The 18,336-nt window shown below is 50.8% G+C and overlaps 1 protein-coding gene and 1 pseudogene across 2 annotated transcripts; both read right to left on the bottom strand.

Moving 5' to 3' along the window:
• Nucleotides 1-8,086: 8,086 nt before the first annotated feature.
• LOC136516114 (cytochrome P450 76M5-like) lies at nucleotides 8,087-9,719 on the bottom strand (annotated as a pseudogene).
• A 1,787-nt stretch (nucleotides 9,720-11,506) lies between these two features.
• Nucleotides 11,507-14,541, bottom strand: LOC136518518 (protein phosphatase 2C 51-like). 2 transcript variants are annotated; one of them, XM_066512183.1, is made up of 3 exons: nucleotides 13,531-14,541; nucleotides 12,236-12,341; nucleotides 11,507-12,141 (listed from the first exon to the last, which is right to left on the bottom strand). In XM_066512183.1, exons 1-3 carry the CDS (start codon nucleotides 14,299-14,301, stop codon nucleotides 11,807-11,809), a joined length of 1,212 nt encoding a protein of 403 aa, XP_066368280.1. In that variant the 5' UTR covers nucleotides 14,302-14,541; the 3' UTR covers nucleotides 11,507-11,806. The 2 variants fall into 2 exon arrangements, with proteins under 2 accessions (XP_066368280.1, XP_066368279.1); XM_066512182.1 differs by having other exon boundaries at nucleotides 11,507-12,341.
• Nucleotides 14,542-18,336: the final 3,795 nt, after the last annotated feature.

The following is an 18,336-nucleotide window of genomic DNA, read 5'->3' on the forward strand; positions in this document are numbered from 1 at the left end:
CTGCTGATCAACAGGGCGCGCGCCAGGCGGCCTTATATAAGCGAGGCGTCCCATCGCGGTTTTACGATTATACCCCCTGGCTGGACGGCATGTGTGAACTGGGTGACATCGTCATCTCCGCTAGCGGCGGGTGCCAGAGAGAGAGAAAAACAGCTGGTCGGTTGTGCAAACTGCAGCGGCAGAAGTCAACTCCTCGCTCAGCAATTCAGCATGTCTACACTGCCTAGCTGATTGACCTTCCATCATTCTTTGATCAGATTAGGATGGAGTGATACGTACAAATTTGACTCGGTTCACCGCGGTGTCAATGTCAAATTGTCAACGATACCTGGAAATAATATTTGCTCCCAGAATTCTGATAAGTCATAATGTCCTGCTTGTTTAGAGACAATATAAAATATTCAGTGTCTCGAAGAAGTTAGAGGACTGCTACTGCTACGGGGCTTAAAACCCAAGGTCGTTTCTTTCTCTCTTTTTTCCTTTTTGACTGCAGAACGTGTGGTTAACAATAAACTACAAACTTTGGTTGCCTGCGAGAAATAGCATCTGCATGGGCCTAACCTCAAAGTAGCAGCAGCACAGCGGTTGCATTTTTGTGTGCGTCACGGTGACTCACACCGAGGATCAGGATGGGCAGTTTCGGGAACGCGTCTGCCCGGTGGGGTGGATGAGGGATGGCACGTGGCGACGGGCCAGCGGACGGCGACGTAGCTACGATCTGGGGGCAGCAGCGTCAAAAGAAGGTTCCTGCAGTCGGAAGAGAAGATGAGCAGCAGCCGCGCGTGACGAAGGCCGCCCAAAAGCAAACTTTTGGCATTTACGAGGATTGGTTGCGGTGACAGCGTCCGTCCTCTGCTTTCGGGCGCCACGTTTCCCCGGGGACGGACGGACAGACACGTCGGCAGCACAACTACCCGCCCTGGACGCCGCAGAAACAGCCGGCCTAGGAACCGGGCGAGCTGGCGGCTCATGCCAGCAAGCTAAGTGCACGTGTGCCGCGTTCACGTGGTGTACTACTCCCTACCTTTTGAATTGAATTGATTGATTGCTTCACGTACACTTTCGAAATGAGATTTCCAATCTTTCTGGAGTGGTGAGAATAAGTTGGTCGTTTGAGTCTCCGTGCGCGGTTCGTATGATTTTTGTCTCATAATGTATTTGTAAACTAAAATAAAGTTAATGGTATGCGTTTGTACTTCTTCTCTCTCTCTCTCTATTTTGAAAAAATACGTACAAGCGTATCACCGAAGAAACAGCTTGGGTTGGAGTGAGAAAAAAAAGAGAGGCGTGTACTAGTCCTGTTGTTGTTCAGTGAAGTACGTACTCCTACTCTGTTGATTTTTGCTTTGCCTCACTGTGAGACCCCGCCAATGGGCCAAAAGCTGGGGCGGTCTGACGATGGGCTGAGCTGAATACCGAGCACTGTAGTGCTGGGGTGATATGAGCTACTGTAGCTTCATGGAATACTGTAGCTACGGGGATTAGTACCACATCGGAACCTTGCAGGCAACCGAACCAACTTAAAAACCGAGCTCTGGGAAGCTATTTAACTCCGGTTTGATATTTTTTGCGTGAAGTGAGACGAAATTAGCAGACGTGGTTTATTTAACGAGTAGAGTAGATCTTAGCTGTTTTTTTAGGCCGGAGCGTGGTTTTACGGAAGAACTAAAGCGTAAGAGAGTTAATTAGTAGATGTGATTCATTAGAGTGGTTTATTTAATGTGTAGAGTGGATCTTAGCCGACCAGGCACTCACCTCTCTACGGACTAAGAAACAAGGAGAGGTTCAAAGAGTCCTATCTTGATGATGGTGAAGCAAGGCAACCCGAACACCTTTTTTTGTGTACCAAGCGACAGAACGGAGAGGGAACAGTTGCGAGCAGCATGCCACGCATTTGCGTTCTAGAAACCGTTTTTTTTCCTTCCATGGTGTGTATCACTGAGAATATCTGTACATGCTTTCATTAAAATGGCTCCAATTGTTTGGTCTTCTTTTTGCGCTTGGTGCTTGTAGATCCTTTTGTTCTTGGGCTCTTGGCCTAAACCGAACAAACGGTACGGAGTAGATCCTACCTGTTTACTTTGGGGAAAAGGAAAGATAGTTTGCTAGCTCTTTGTTATACGTTATGAGTTGTTACTTCCTTCGTTTCAAATTATAATTTACCGCGCCTTTATCCTAAGCTAATTTCTCAAACTTCGACTAAGATTTTAGAATAAAAATGCATCAGCACCTGTAATAACAAATTAGTTTCAATAGATCCTCCATGAAACATGTCATGGCAGGGCTTTTATTAGAGCTTGTAGTGTTAGTAATATTTTATTTAAAAAGAAAAAAAGCAAACTTGGTCAAGAATCTGTCTGAACTGTAGTACTCTATCCGTTCCAAATTATCAGATGTTTTTAGCTTTTCTACATTCATAGCTTTTACTATGCACCTAGATATATGGTATGGCTAGATACATAGGAAATGCTATGAATCTAGAAATACCAAAACATTGTATAATCTGGGACAGATGAAGTAATTTATAACTCTACTAGGAGAGCGGACGAAAAAAAAGATTTTCTAACTAATTTCGAAAGATAAGCAGGAATCCAGATATTAATGGCAACACAACACAATCATTGAAATTGGCCTTGAACGCGTACGACGTCGCTGTGGCAAGGGAAATGGTAACAGTGCTTGCCAGCCAGCTCAGATGGATCAGTCGCCAGGAATGGAATACAGTAGATACGTACGTACCAAGTCAAAGTGAGGCCATAGCTGGGACCACGACGGCGGAACCGTTTCCGTTTCTGTGCCTGTTTGCTTAACCTGTTTGGCCGCGCGCTGTATGCATGGACACGGCACGATCTGTCGTCAGACAACAATTTTCACGTGTAAATCCTTGCCGCGCCACCCCTGTTGGCGCGGCAGTACTGTAGCGCCGTGTTAATCAGACTGGTGCAGCAATGTACAATCTTAAAAAATTTGTATTTTTTTTCATACGACTTCGGATGAAGTTGATCTTTATATGAACATTGTAGCTCTCGATGAGATATACAACTTTCCAGTTTTGAGTTTTTCCATTTGAGGTCGCTAAGATGCTAAAAAAATTAAACAAAGTTTCAGCAGTATATTAATCGTGCACAAACGCTTGTCACCTTAGAAAAATCATATCTTTGTTATATGGAGTCAAATGGAGATACTTTCTATATAAAAATTGTAGCTCTCAAAGAGATCTACAAGTTTCTAGTTTTGAGTTTTTCCATTTAAAGTCGTTAAGATGCTCAAAAAAATTAAACAAAGTTTTAGCAGTATATTAATCGCGACAGGCGCCTGTCGCTTGGAAAAAACATATCTTTGTATATGGAGTCAAATGGAGATACTTTCTGTATGAAAGTTGTAGCTCTAGATGGGACCTACAAATTTATAGTTTTACGTTTTTGCATTTGAGATCATTAAGATGTTAAGAAAAAATAATATAAAGTTTAAGCATCGTATTAATATCGTACAAGTTCTTGTCGCCTTAGAAAAATCTTATCTTTTTATACGGTGCCAAATGAACATATTTTTTACGTAAAAGTTATAGCAGTTGATTGGATCTACAACTTTATAGTTTTTAGTTTTTTTCATTTGATGTTATTTTCTTTTGCGCGCGATGTGACTGATTACTAATCGAGAGTCTGACTCGGGAGTTAGATTTGGAATTTGTTTTAAGAAAAGGTTAAAAACAATTCTGACGTGCCGTGCTCCCACACGCACAGAGGCCATGAATGACTAACTGACTTGTTGACGACCGATCCAGGTGTCGTACAAGCCTAACGAACAGCAGAGCAAATCCCCGACCGACCTCGACCTAACTCCGGCCCATGAGCCGTGACCCCATGTCAGCATCGGAGCATCCCAAAGAACATCCCCGAAGGCCGGGCCGGCCATGCATCTTTGAGGCCAGCAGATCGGCAGATGCATGACTGAGCATGCACTGCCTGATTGATTGATCGCCAAGCATTTCCAGCTGTTCACACACCGTGCATGATGCATCTCCGGTCTGTCTGCCGCTGTACTTGCTTCGTTCCCTCAGCAGCTGGACTCTGAAGTGGTAGGCCGGGCCGGGCTGGGGTTCAGCAGCAGACCAACCCTGAAACTGAAATAAACCCATCTCTTCAGGTTATCCGAGAGCTTTTCAGAAACGCGCAGCACACATGCCGTGGCGTCCTGCACTGAAGGACTGTGCATTAGCACTGCCGCTTGGTTGCACTGCGAGCTGCAGTTCCATGCACGAGGTCTATGTCTAGCACACTAGTAGTAGTAGTAGTAGTACTTTCTACTACTAGCTCTGGCTCTGAAAGTCTGAATGGATGAAGGAAGGGAAGAGGCGCCACAGTACAGCAGCCAGTACCAGTGACGACAGTTGAGAGTAGGACCACAGAGGCAAACGATCTCTCTGGATCTGCAGGACAGCGCAGCGGGAGCACGGTTTCTTGGTGGCGCCGAGCAGTGAATGCGATGAGGTGTGCCGTGCCGAGACACCCGATAGCACTTGGGCATTGAAGCGCTGAAGGCGAGGGCAACAGCGCCGTCGCGGCTCGCGCGCGCGTGAGGACGACGACGGGTGGTGGACGACTGAGGAAGGAGAAGGAGAAGTCAATGGCCCGTGCCCGTGTCGGCGTGTAGGGCAGGACACGACCAAAGGCTATTTTCCCATGTGATGCCGCTGCCGAGCTTTTTCCGACTCCGCCTTTCTGGCCTTTTGCCGCCTTGCGGATCACACGCCGCTGTAGCTACGGCAACCCTGTCTCTGGAGTCTTCTGACTTCCGAGCTCGTCTGGCTTGCGATCCAGTCGAGCGGGGATTTAATTATTAGTTTCGCCGGCTTAATTGCACTGCCTTTTTGGATTGATTGGCCTGTGCTCGATCGTGCCAAAAAAAAGAGAAGTTCTTCTGTTGACCGTCTTGGGTTTGCGTTGCATGCGACGGGTTTATGCAGGCTTTCTTTCTTGCTTTGTGACTTTTGAGTGTTCAGCAGGCAGTGCAGGCCACTTGTAGGGGTACGTACGTGTTCTGTGCTCGCCCTGCATCCGAGGCTAGCTGCCATCATGCCAACGACCATAGCAGCGTGGCTGGCACGACCAGGAATTCGCCATGCATGCCTGACGAGGAACGAGAAGTACGTCCTCCCTCCCCCGTGGACACGATTTGCTGCAAAACCTCCCAGATAAAAGCCATGCATTTTCTGCTTTCTCATCTCGTTTCGTCTGCAGTATGGACTGACTGACTGATGGGCACTGCACCGCGCAAAAGTGGCAATGGCAACAGGGTTTGTCAAACCGGCGGTCAGAGGCAAGGCGAGCGAGCTCGACAGCCGTGCGTCGCGGTCCCGCCGCGGCGCGCGCGCGTACGTGTCGCCGGCCGGTTGGGTCCGCGCGGCCGCCCACGGCCGCCCCGCGCGCTCGCCGCGCGCTGTCACTCGTCAGGGACGATGGGGCCATTTCAGCGCCCAGAAGGACGAAGCGGTCGCACATGCCGGTCGCCGTCGCGTCGCGCTCGGCGCCGGATGCAGCCAAGCGAGCGCTTTTCCGGGGGAACTCCTGCCGCGTCGTGGTGTCTCGCTTTACCTCCCGTTATCCCGTAGCGTCCATCTCTCGCTCGTTCGCTCTCGGATCGGACCGCATTTAACGACGGGTTTTTTTTCTTCTTGCGTCGCCAAGCAAGGCGGCCGCCGCCGCGGGACGGCGTCGACGACGACGTGTGTGCGCGCGACGGGGCACGGCACAGGTGTCCGGCGCGCGGCCGACGCGACGGCCGGGCGGCGAGTGTTGTCCGCCTCGGCCGGCACTGCTGGTCAAACGGGGAGAAAAACTCGCCCCCGCCGTCGGCTGCCTGCCGCGCCCGATCCGTGCATCCGTCCATCGTTGCCTCATTGCCACAAGAACAGGCAGTTCGTTGGGAGGGGATGGATGATCGGTGAATGATTGATGGATGGATCGACCCAGCCCGTGATGTGTGGAAGCAAGCAGACGGCGGTGGCGACGTGGCGTCCCGGCGGAAGGCCAGACAGGAACGGGAGCTGACGAGCTCAATGATTGAGCCGTGCTGTCCGAGGGGTTTGACTCGCCACACGTATTGTGTGCTGTGCTGCTCCCTTTCGGACCAAAGTCATGGCTGCATTAACTGACCCGGTGGCTAGCGTGCCCTGCTGCTGCTGGCAGGGGAATTTATACGCGACCCATCGGCGTCAAGCGGAGAGGTGAGGTGGCGGCCGTGGACGCGATGATGCGCACACGTCTCAACTGCTGGGACTCTAACCAAGCTGTGGATGTGATTTGTGAAACGACAGACACACTGGCTAGTTGTTCTTGCAGAGACGAACGGTGTGCCGAGGGACGCAGGATTGCCATCTCATGTCAAATTCTCATCTCTTGCTTGTCCGAGGATTCTATACATTCTACTGGCAGTAGTAAATGAGCGAGCCACGATTAGTCCACGGACACTTGTAAGCTGACACGGAACGTGCTCTAGCAGGCCCAACCATGGAGCTTTGTCAGTCGAGCAGTCAGGAGGCGAGGCGAGGCCAATCTTGGCTTGACACGGTCACGCTCTCAGATCCGGCCCTGCTTTCCTCCCCGAATGGAAGACGGTGGTTAGACCACGGTCACGGACGTGGTGGGCTTCTCTTTCCCCTTTCGTTTTCTCATCATCAGAAAACTGATGATGGCCATGGGCTTCCCTCTCGTATCGGTTGGTCAGGGTCGCCCGCTGTCAGCCGCGGCCCGCGCGCACCACGGCCCCCGGATCAGCGGATGCATAGGTTTGACTAGTTTTGGGAAAACTTTCGATATGTGACTAATGGCCCAGAACGAGTATCGACGGCTATTCTGAACCCAGTCCGTTTTAGTTCGCGGGCTGAATTATTAGATCTTAAAGGACGCCTGGACTCTTATTTCGTCCGTCTCTACTCTTAGAAATAAAATTAGTGTTTTTTATGCACAAGGAGAAGTTTATTATTGACCAATGAACAATTTATAAGAATAAAAGTTCTAAAAACATAAACCAACGAGATATAAGGATAGATGCCACTGGCAAGGAACTAGTGCACATAGAATAAGTACTCCATCTGTTCTAAATTATAAGTCGCTTTGACTTTTTTGGTACATCGATTTTGCTATGTATCTAGACATATGGAACGGTGGGAGTAGCAAAGATGATGGTAGGAAAAGTGGTAAGGAATATACAACAAGAGTCTTACAGTAGATTTTTTTATCTAAATAAGATGCTCAATTTCAGAATAGTTTTGCACGTGGTACATTCAATAAGGTTTTGTTACGACTTCTATGGTATCTAGTCTTATGAACAAAACCAAGTGATAATTATATGTGTAAACATTATTAGTGAATAACGAAATCAGCGATTTAAATAATTGATTTCAGCTTTTAAAAAATTTGACTCAAAGTCATTCACAGATAGGCCGTCCTGCTGGAGACAACAGCAAAAAAATAGGAACTTTAAAAAATACTAGATGGCTATCTAAACAGAAAAGCAGGGATCCTATCTTGTAGAAGATGCTCTAATGAAGTGGTATCATCAAGGAAACATGTCCTCTCCAATGTACATAGTGAAAGGATACGAAGCCCTATAAAAAAACTCATGTCAATTTGCCAATACATATAATAGACGGATCAGATCATATGTTTCCTAATAAAATCTGTCACAATAGAACTATGTTTTGTGACATAAAATTGATGCCACCAAAAACAGTTGAAAAATAAAAAATATGATTATATTAGTAAGCTCAAACTATCACTAACAGATTGTGGAAAAGGAAGATTTAACACAAGCAATGTGAAGCAGGGAGCAAATTTTTTTTTGAGTAAAATACACCGGAGGTCCATTAACTTTCGGTGAAGTGTCATCTAGATCCATCAACTTTGAAACTGCATGTTTGGGTCCATTAACTTTCGTTTTGTGTCATCTAGGTCCATCAACTTTGACTCATGCATTTTTGGTCCATGACCTTTTAAAATGGTTCACTGCAGGTCCACGCATGCATGCACGCACGTTGACTTTTTACGTCAGTGGAGCCATGCCTGCACTCGCCGCCGTCGCTCGTCTACCGGGCATGCATGCGTGTTTTCCTGCTCGAATCATGACAGGGTTAGTGCTTGCACGGCCTTGAGCGGCGTGACCATGCTAAGCGACGTGCTGAACCGGTCCGTGACGTCCACGTCGGCCGGCTGCATCCCCTCGGGTAGCCTCCACTCGAAGGCGTGCAGCATAGAGGCCAGGAGCAGCGTCACCACCCTTGTCGCCATGGGCAGGCCCGGGCACTCCCTCCGCCCGGCCCCGAACGGCATGAACTCCAGCCGCCCATCCTTGCTATGGAAGTCCACGTCCGTGCCCACAAACCGCTCCGGCACGAACTCCTCGGGCCGTGGCCACGCCCCTGGGTCGCGCATGATCGCCCACAGATTGATGATCACCTTGGTGCCGGCGGGCACCGCGAAGCCGCCCACCTCCGCGCCGTCGGCCATGGCCTCGTGCGGCATCAGCAGCGGGCTCGGCGGGTGCAGGCGCATGTACTCCATCACTACGGCTCGGAGGTACGGCAGCCTGTCGATGTCCGACTCGTTCGGGTGAGGCTTGGAGACCAGCGCGTCCCGCAGCTCTTCACGGACCTTGGCCATCACGGTCGGGTGCCGGAGCAGCTCGGCTATCGTCCACTCCACCGAGATCGTGTTTGTGTCCGTCCCGGCGGCGAAGAGATCCTGCGCGTGGATGGAAAAGTAAAATAAATGCTCCTGGCTGATTAGTTGAGAGTATCAATTCCAAGCGAGCTGATTGCTCACGTACCAAAAGAAAAGATTTGATCGTTTCAAGGCTGAGTTGATCCGCCGAGTGAAGCTGAAGCAACACATCCAGGAAATCATTTTTCCTGTCGCCGTCGCCTGCGCTCAGACGGCGGCCGATGATAGGGTCGAAGAAGTCGTAGAACTTCCTGACGTGCTCGGCGGTGCGCCGGCGGCGGCCCTGCAAGTCGAGCACGGAGAGTGCAGGGAAGAGGTCCGACAGGTTGGGCTTCACGACTTCCTCCACGGTGTTCCTGACCAGCGTCTCCAGCTCCTGCACGCGGTCGGAGCTCAGGTCCACTATGTCCTCGGAGAAGAGCACGTTGGACACGAGGTTGAGCACTCCCGAGAACAACACGCGCCACACGCCCGGCGCGGCGGCTGAGGCAGCGGACGAGCTCGCGAACCTTCTCCTCCCCCACGGCGCGCGTCGCGCTGAGCCTGCGCGCGGAGAAGAGGTGGTTGGTGCACACGGCGCGGAGCCACCTCCAGAGCGGGCTGGTGCCGGGGAGCCACAGGATGGAGCGCTCGTGGTTCCCGAGCGCGCGCGCGGCGTCAGTGACCGACCGCCCCGCCAGGAGGTGGTCGTACCTGTGTAGCACGTCGCGCGCGGCCACGGCGGTGGAGGCCACGACGACGTGGGTGCTGCTGCCGAGCCGCAGGGACATGACGGGGCCGTGCGTCTCCGCGAGCCGGGAGAGCACCTGATGCAGCTCGCCGTTGAGGTTGTGTATGTTGCCGAGAAATGGCAGCGCCGCGGGGCCCGGCGGCCGCCGTGCTGCCTTGCCGGAGATCCTCCTCTTCGGCTCGTTTTTTGGTGGAAACAAGCAGTTTGTAGAGGACGCAGGTGGAGAGTGCTACGCTGCAGATGAGCCATGGTAGGGTCGGAGCTTCCATTTTCATGGTATGTTGGATAGACGATGGTGTTCGTTAATGCATGGTCCTATACGGTAGGGTTAGTGCATTTCGGCCCGGCTAAGCGGCCCTGTCATGATTCGAGCAGGAAAACACGCATGCATGCCCGGTAGACGAGCGACGGTGGCGAGTGCAGGCATGGCTCCACCGACGTAAAAAGTCAACGTGCGTGCATGCATGCGTGGACCTGCAGTGAACCATTTTAAAAGGTCATGGACCAAAAATGCATGAGTCAAAGTTGATGGACCTAGATGACACAAAACGAAAGTTAATGGACCCAAACATACAGTTTCAAAGTTGATGGACCTAGATGACACTTCACCGAAAGTTAATGTACCTCCGGTGTATTTTACTCTTTTTTTTTTTTGCCCCTAAGGGCATGTGCCCCCCTGATGTGCACCATTAGATGTGCATCAGGATGCGTGCACATGGATCAACATGAACATCGGGTTCCTCGTGATGGGGTTAACCATCTTCGAGTAGCATCATCCCATCCTGGAACCTTTTGTTGAATGCACGCTTGTCGGTGGCGTAGCTCCTGCAGTAGAGGGCGGGCGCCTACGGCGGCGGCGGATGGGTCTGGCAGGGCACCTACCAGCAGCAGCAGGTGCCGCCGGAGCCGAGCTGGGCAGGTGCCTAGGCGGCGGCAGCGGGTGGGTCTTGGAGGGCGCCTACTAGCAGCAACGGGTGCTGCCACCGCAGCCGTATTGGGGAGCCTACGGCAGTGGATGGGGGTTGGGAGGCGGCGGATGGTTCTGACCGAAGACCCCTTGATTGTTCTGCAGTTCACTAGAGGTAGTAACTTAAAACAGGCTAATTATGTTCGCTGATGAAACTTTTAATGTTGAGATGTATGTTGTGCATGTGTGTTTTTGGACTGAGCATAACGATCCCCCTTGCTTTAGCAATTTTTTTAGTTATACATGGTGCTTTTAGAATCTTGTTTGTTCTGTCGTATGTTTATGTTTGGTATTGAACGCGAGAATGTCACTCTCGTGATGTGCATGCATCTTGATGAAAATCTAGTGGTCCAAATCCGGAGGTCACATGCACTAAGGGCAAACTTTACTTTGCAGCCCCTGAGGGCATATGCCTCATGGTGTACACAACGAGATGTGCATCAGGTTGAAGCTATGACCATCTTCGAGCTACCTGACTTGGACATGGAGTTTCTCATGATGAGCACCGATTGTTCGCAACATGAAGCTCTGACCATTTTTTAGCAGCATCGTGGAACCCTTGTTGAATCCTTGAAAGTGGAACCCTTGTTGAATCCTTGAAAATGTCATCGTGAGCACTGGCTGTTCGCAACATGAAGCTCTGACCATCTTTGAGCAGCATCGTGGAACCTTTGTTGAATCTTTGAAAATGTCATCGTGAGCACCGGCTGTTCGCAACATGAAGCTCTAATCATCTTCGAGCAGTTCACCATAGGCAGATAAGAGGCACATAAGTGATTGTCTGAACATTTAACACTGATCTTGTAATAACGCGTGAGGATATAAGTGAGACCATTCGTGAGCAAAACTTTGGAGGTCGCTGCTTTAGATATTGTTGCCAAGAATGAATGGACAAACAATAATAGAATTTGTTTTTTATTTTCCCTGTATTTTTGTGTTCTCTTATTAATCAGCAGATAAGCTGAAAACTTTGTAAGAACTTGGGCGGTGTACATTCACAGATGCCAGAATATTCCCTATATGTATAAAAATATATATATAAAAAAGAGTCACCAAGGCAATACAACCTGATAACACAAACAAAGTGAAGAAACCAAGAGAATATAAATTGCATATTGCTACTAATTAGGACACCGAGAGAAACAAACATTCGACAACACTCCCTATGTACACACTGCATCAACATGCAGTTCAATTCGAACCCTGATAGCGGGTGACTCTTCGCTCAAAAGCAAAACTGAAAAGCACTGTTCACTGATTTATCAGGGGAGAGAAACACTGTACATAGCTGATAACCAGGCTGATAAGTTTAAGCGAACCTGGTTAATCCCCAGCCTCTCAGCACACGCTCAAATATTTAAATGTTATCATCTACTACTTAGTTCAGTCTCAGCAAACTAGACCATCTCCTAGGCCGCCATGGCTCGTCTTGAGCCGCTGCAGCTCGACCACGACGACGCTGATGTTGTCCCTGCTGCCGCGGGACATGGCCAGCTCCGTGAGCAGCGCGGCAGTGTCCGCGGCGGTGCAGCCGGTGACGGACTCGGGGAACTTGGAGGCCGCCCGCCCGCTGAGGCAGTTCCTGGCGATCTTGCACGCCACCTCGTTGGAGATCACGTCCCACAGCCCGTCGCTTGCCAGTATGAGGAACTCGTCCTGCTCCGTCCGGTCCACCACCGTCACCTCGGGCTCCGCGCTCACGTAAGGCTTTAGGTAGTAGTCGCCTGAAATATGCACCGAGGCACAAAATCGATCGGGAGACTGCTGGTTGCATTGAGCATCTGCATCTCGTCCCAGGAAAATGGAAGGTGTTCTTACCAATGGACCTCGAAGTTGCCAGGACTCCTAGGACGCGATAGCCGTTCCAGTTGATGACTCTGCCGCCAGCTGCTTCCACCCTCTGCATCTCGTCCGGACGATCCGGCTGCGTAATCAGAACAAGCAAGCATTCATTAGACCACTCGGGTTGAGCAGTGCTCATGCGTAAGCGTAAGCTATGTTGGTACACACAGATCTTGTCCTAGAATTCTCTACCCGTTTTTAAGAAGATGCTATGCTACAAATCTGAACACAATCAGCCTGTTCGGTTGGCTGGTTCATATCGTTGTTGGTTCGTGAAGAAGTACTACTGACTGGTTTGGGTGAGAGAAAAATACTATTCCATCTAGAAATTTACGATCGTTTACGACAAGGCACAGCCAAACGAACAGGCTGAAAGTAGTTCTTGAACTAATTAAACAAACATTTCCTTCAAAACATCCAAATCAGCAAGTAGGTCACTAAAAAAGGCAACATTCGTACTAATCTCATCTGTCAGCTAATCGTTCACAACTAGAAAAGGAACATTCGTAGTAATCTCATCTGTTCCATCGCTACAACTTATAGCTGGTGCAAAAATAACAGTAATGAATGTTTCGGTAGCGTATGAAGCAATCTCTTCCCGGCTTCCATCTAACCACGTCCCCATGCCCCTGCAACTGCAATACACTTGAATGTACTCCTATTACTGGTGCAATGCAAACCAAGACTAGGTGGCACCCGTCGAAATAGTTGGCACGCACTGCTCAAACCACTAAGCATTTGCCAGAACAACACTCGACCTGCAGCATTCCAAAACAGTCAGAAACGTTTCTGTGAGGAGCAAGGCGACGGCACCTAGCACAGTACGGCACCACACTACACTAGACAGCTTGCTTTCTTCCCCAGAAAGATCCACTACGTGGCGTCCCATCTCGCGAGCAAGGAACGGTACCACCCAACAACCGCAGCCAACTCGGGCCGGCAGCGAGCTCGGAGATTCACCCACGGACCATCCCGTTTTCTGAAGCAAAGCGACACTGACCGACACAAGCCGGCCAGGCGAGGAGCAGACGAGGAAAATCGTCGCCTTCTCGTGTTGTGCTGTTGGGCCGTGCAGGAACATTCGGGAGACTAACCTGTACTGGTGGGGTTAGAAAATTAGATCTGATGAATGACGCTTCTCACGCGCAGATCATCTTGCGGATTAAACAATAAATCCTAGGAATTAGTCATTGATTAACATTTGGGAGCATCACCAGCCCTGTTAATTTATGCATTAGTAGGCCACCCGTACGTGCCACGTAGTACGTTACCTTGTGATCGGTGGAGAGCGGCACGGCGACGCCGCCGCGGGAGAGGACGGCGCGGGAGTCGCCGCAGTTGGCGACGACGATGCGGCGCTGGCCCACGACGGCGACCACGGCGGTGGATCCGACGGTGCGGTAGGGCAGGTTGCCTGCGCCGGCGTCGTCGTCCGCGGCCGCCTGCTGCGGCGGCGGCTTGGGCGGGGGCGCGAAGCCGCCGGTGACCTCGCCGTCCACCCGGGCGAAGCTGGCCGCCATGGCCTCCTCCCAGGGCAGGTCGCTGCCGACGCCGCGGCGCAGGCCGACCTCCTCCGCCAGCACCACGTGCATCCGCTCCCGGCACGCCTCCGCCACCCGCGCGCTGCCGTGGCCGTCGTACACCGCGAAGAAGTCCTGCTCCTGCTCTCCCTCGGCGCCGTCCTTGGCGCCCGCCGCCGACGGGTCCGAGGCCAGGAACGAGAGCGCGACGGCGAAAGCGTCCTCCATCTCCCTCCGCCGACCGATCACCGACACGGCGCCGTGCGACAGGCGCGACGGCCAGCACCCCGCCGCCGTCGTCTCCAGCGACGAGTCGGAGGACAACGATCTGTCCGAACCAGACCCGATCCTCTTCGCCGGCACGGGTGACCCCTCCGCGGTCCACCCGAGCCGGCGGAGCTCGAGGCGGCGGCGGCGGCGCGCGGAGGCTCTGCCCTTCCCGTCCACATCGCCACCCCCGCCCGCCACAGCCTTGCACACGGCGGGGCCGCCCTCATCCCTGGCGGCGCTTGTCTCCTTCATGTATCCGTCCGTCCGTCAGCCCTCACTCGCAGAGTCGCAAAGCGACGGAGAAGAAACGAGGCCGGCGACGCGTGGGGTCGAGTGGGGTTTAATACGCCCAAGCCGAGGACGGAGACGACACGGCGGCGGCCGTCGGATCCGTTGGCGCGAGCGGCTGTGCGGTTGCGCCCCCGCGAGGACGTGGACGGGCGAGATCACCGGTGGCGCGTGGCGTGGGCGCGCCCGATGCGCTCGCCTGGGTTCTCGCGGCGCGGGGAGCGAAAATATCCTGCGCTCGGTGCATGGACCACGGCGCCCGTGCGCGCGGCGCGTTGGAGCGGACCCGGGCCGCAGCGACCCGGGCGTTGCGTGCGGTGCGTGCACGGGGGCGGGGATCGGACCGTTTGGACCACCGGGTCACGCGTGGGACCCTCGGTGGGGGCTGCCAAGGGGTTACGTGGAGGGCGAGGGGCAGCCGAGGAAAGGAGAGGGTGGGGCACGTCGCTGGCTTTTCCGTGCAAGAAAGCAGATTCTACTCCGGCCCAAGCAAAACGTTGCCGGACCTGGTTCAGTTTAGGTTCCTTCCAAAAATGCTAATTTTTTTAAAATTCTCTGTCACATCGAATCTTTAGACGCATATATGAAACATTAAATATAAATAAAAAATAAAACTAATTATACAGTTTAGACAAAATTCACGAGACGAATCTTTTAAGCCTAATTAGACTATGATTGGACACTAATTACCAATAACAACAAAAAGCGCTACAATATCATTTTGCAAAAAAATTCACCATCTCAACAGGCCCCTAGTGCTACGTCCCGAAACCGAACGAGGAACATCACGTTACGTTTTCATATACTGCACCTCCTCAAAAGGAGATATGAACAGTGTCAAATCGTATTTATACAGTGCTAAGCAATGTTAGATTCTTTTGTAGGACAAATCTTAACTTTGCGAAGCTCGCCGAGTACTCTCTGTGCCACAGAGAAAGAACTTCTAGCCTTTAAAATCCGTCCCCCGAAGAAACATGGTATAGAAATCGTGGTTTACACTGCACAAATACTTTTGGATAATATAACTCAAGTTATTATGCTCGATTCTTACTTTGTGTGCTATAAATTCTATAATTAATTATTTAACGCAGGGAGATATTAACAATTTTGAAGAATATTTAATGTAATATGCTTGATTCTTAATTTGATACCTACATAGATCGTATAACTAGGGCTGCACCAAAAACTCGTGCCTTGCTAGCTCGCTCGGCTCTGTGCTAACTTAGCTAACTCGGGTTGGCTAGTTTAATTTTCTTGATGAGTCGAGCTAATGTTTTAGCTCGTTAAGTTAATGAGACAGCTCAAGTTAGCTTGAGCCAGCTCGCGAGCTAAATAGCTAGATGTTTTTGTAGTTCGATAACCTAATCTAATAACAATGAAGCTTAATTTTATGCTATATATGTATGATATTGGAGTCTACAATTAATATATGGTATTCATAACACTTATTTATTTATTTACTTATCATGATATATGCATAGATATTGATTTATGCATTGGTTGCGATGAAGTATACGTATGCAGGTGGGCTCAGGCTGTGTTCATACGTATTCTGTTACATATTTGTGGAAAACGAAAAATTATAATAGCATGTTTTAAAATAGACAAATAGTAACGGCGTTTCATGAATCCAAATAACCCTAAATTTTAAGCTAAGGCCTTGTTTAGATTGTAAGTTTTTTCACTCTCTCCATCACATCAAATCTTTGGACACATGCATGGAGTATTAAATGTAGATAAAAAAATAACTAATTACACAGTTTAATTGTAAATTACAAGACAAATCTTTTAAGTCTAATTAGGTTATAATTAGACAATAATTATCAAATACAAACCAAAGTGCTACCACGCCGAATACTGACTCCTAACTTCAATCAAAACCAGGCATAAAAAGCTAAAGACAGGTGCAATTTAGGTCATTTCGTCGAACAAAAGGTACGGACAGCAGCAGTGACATACTGACGCATCTGGAAGTTAACAAAGGCTTGCGGGGGGCGCGGCCGGGGTGACGCGTGGCGCAGTCCCCTCGCCAGCGCTGTTGCGCAGAGGCGCGGCAGCCGGCAGCACCACGCTCCACGCGTGACCCGCCGCGCACGACGACTCCTGTTTGAGTGGCCGGCGCGGGCCTCGGGCGCCGCCGCCGTTCCCGGACATGGCGGACATGACATGCACTGCACGCGTGGCCTACGGCGCTACGCGCGTGGCGACGTGGAGGGTCTACTCCTACGCCGCTGCGCGACATCATCGATTGCGGAGCGCCGGGACCGGAGGCGACGGCCCTCGACGCTCGTCGTCCTCGTCGACCCTCTCGTCTCGCGTCCTGTCGGTCGCCATGCCTGGGTGTCTTCACCACGCGTCCGGTCCTGCACGGGCGGCAGGCGCTCCGTGCCCGCACGGACATCGAGGGGCCCGGACGCTGCCACGACGCGCTGCTAGTACCATGTACTGTACTTTCAGCGAGCTCGCTGTGCAGAGGCAGACCGCAGGGGGCAGGCTACAGACGGAAGTGGACTGTGGGAGGCGAGCGCCGCATGGTCTGGTCGCTGCCGCCGTTTTGCGTTTTTGAAATCCTGGTGGCGCCATCATGTTTGTTGCATGGATGCGCCGGCATGGGGCCACATGCAATGGGAGCCCTTCTTTCTTCCTGTGGCTGCGTGCAAATGCATTGTGCTTGTGCAGGATTTTCTTTCGAGTTCGGAGTACTCCTACGGTTGCAGAAAAATCCATGGTACCATTAAAATATATAACCACCGTTTATGTGCTATAATAAATCATGGTTTCCTTGAACGCCATCAATTTACATTTTTGTTTCTTTCCTTATGTGTTATTGCTGGTTACTTAACATATTAGTTAGTGCCGAAATTATTCTCCTTTATTTTTTTCCTTGTAAAAAAATGAATCTCAAGCAAAAACGAGTTTCACAATTCGTGACGTGTGCGCTAGGGGTAGAATAGTGACGATTAGTGCTACCGGACGATGATTCAAAGGCGTTAGCTCCTGACTTTGCTGAAAATTATCGGCAGCGTGCCACATACAGGGACAAACGTTCTAATAATGTTCGTTTCGCTGAAAAGTCTAACTGAAAAATATTGTTCGCTGATTTATTGTGAAAGAAAAATATTATAACATAGCTAGGCTAAGAAGTTCAAGCGAACATGGGATAGCCAGATAGAATATGCTTGAACCGTATTCAAGCAATTTTCTCTTCAAGATCGCGTCAGCGGGAGCCGTTTGATAACTCGATAGGTCTACTCCACGTACGCATGCACACGTCGAACTCGCGATCGCAACGATCTACAGTACACAGAACGTTAAGTGCACGGTGTATATAGGATAAGAAATACACTACCACAGTACGTGCAGAGATGTCGAGGAGAACCGTCGAGAACAATGCAAGTTTTGCTTGTGCAATTACCAATGTTCATCGCGTTGTGCGTTCCTAGCTACCAGACGAACGCGTCGTGCATCAAGTATATACCCTTGATATATGGAGCACGTATGTATGTATATGTATATACGTGGTGCACGACGCCCCTTTCCCCCCTATATAACACTGTTTGTTCCGTGTCACTCAGTCGGGAGGCGCTAGCTGCCTGGCTCTGGTCGCTTTCAAGCTCTCGTAGCGGAACGTGTGCATGTGCCGTGCGGGCCTCGTAGCTAGCTAGGTCAGCTGGTGACGCATGCGCGCATGGGGGCGTCGATGGAGACTCGAGACGAGAGCGGTCCAGGTGCAGCGTCCGTCGTCGTCGCTCGTCAGTCGTCAGTTTGTCACGCACGCAGATCGCAAATGCCACCCTGGCTCGCACGGCACGCGGAAATGCCGAATTTTTTTATATTTTAGTCTTTTTTTTTTAGTTCGTAACAAATAGACTCACGAAGGAAAAATTTTAGAAAATACATCTTTAGCTCGACGCTATTAATATTGACGTCGAGCTAACATGTCTCGATGCCAGCGTCCGTCTCGATGCCAGCGTCCTTGACGCCGAGCTTCTAGGCTAG

The sequence above is a fragment of the Miscanthus floridulus genome, chromosome 17 (assembly GCF_019320115.1).
Source record: "Miscanthus floridulus cultivar M001 chromosome 17, ASM1932011v1, whole genome shotgun sequence".
NCBI classification, from domain to species: domain Eukaryota; kingdom Viridiplantae; phylum Streptophyta; class Magnoliopsida; order Poales; family Poaceae; genus Miscanthus; species Miscanthus floridulus.

Coding starts and splice junctions, on each gene's coding strand:
- LOC136518518 (XM_066512182.1), bottom strand. CDS start 14,301: ATGAAGGAGACAAGCGCCGCCAGGGATGAGGGCGGCCCCGCCGTGTGC. Junction 12,342..13,530: donor CGCTCTCCACCGATCACAAG/GTAACGTACTAC, acceptor CTGATTACGCAG/CCGGATCGTCCGGACGAGAT.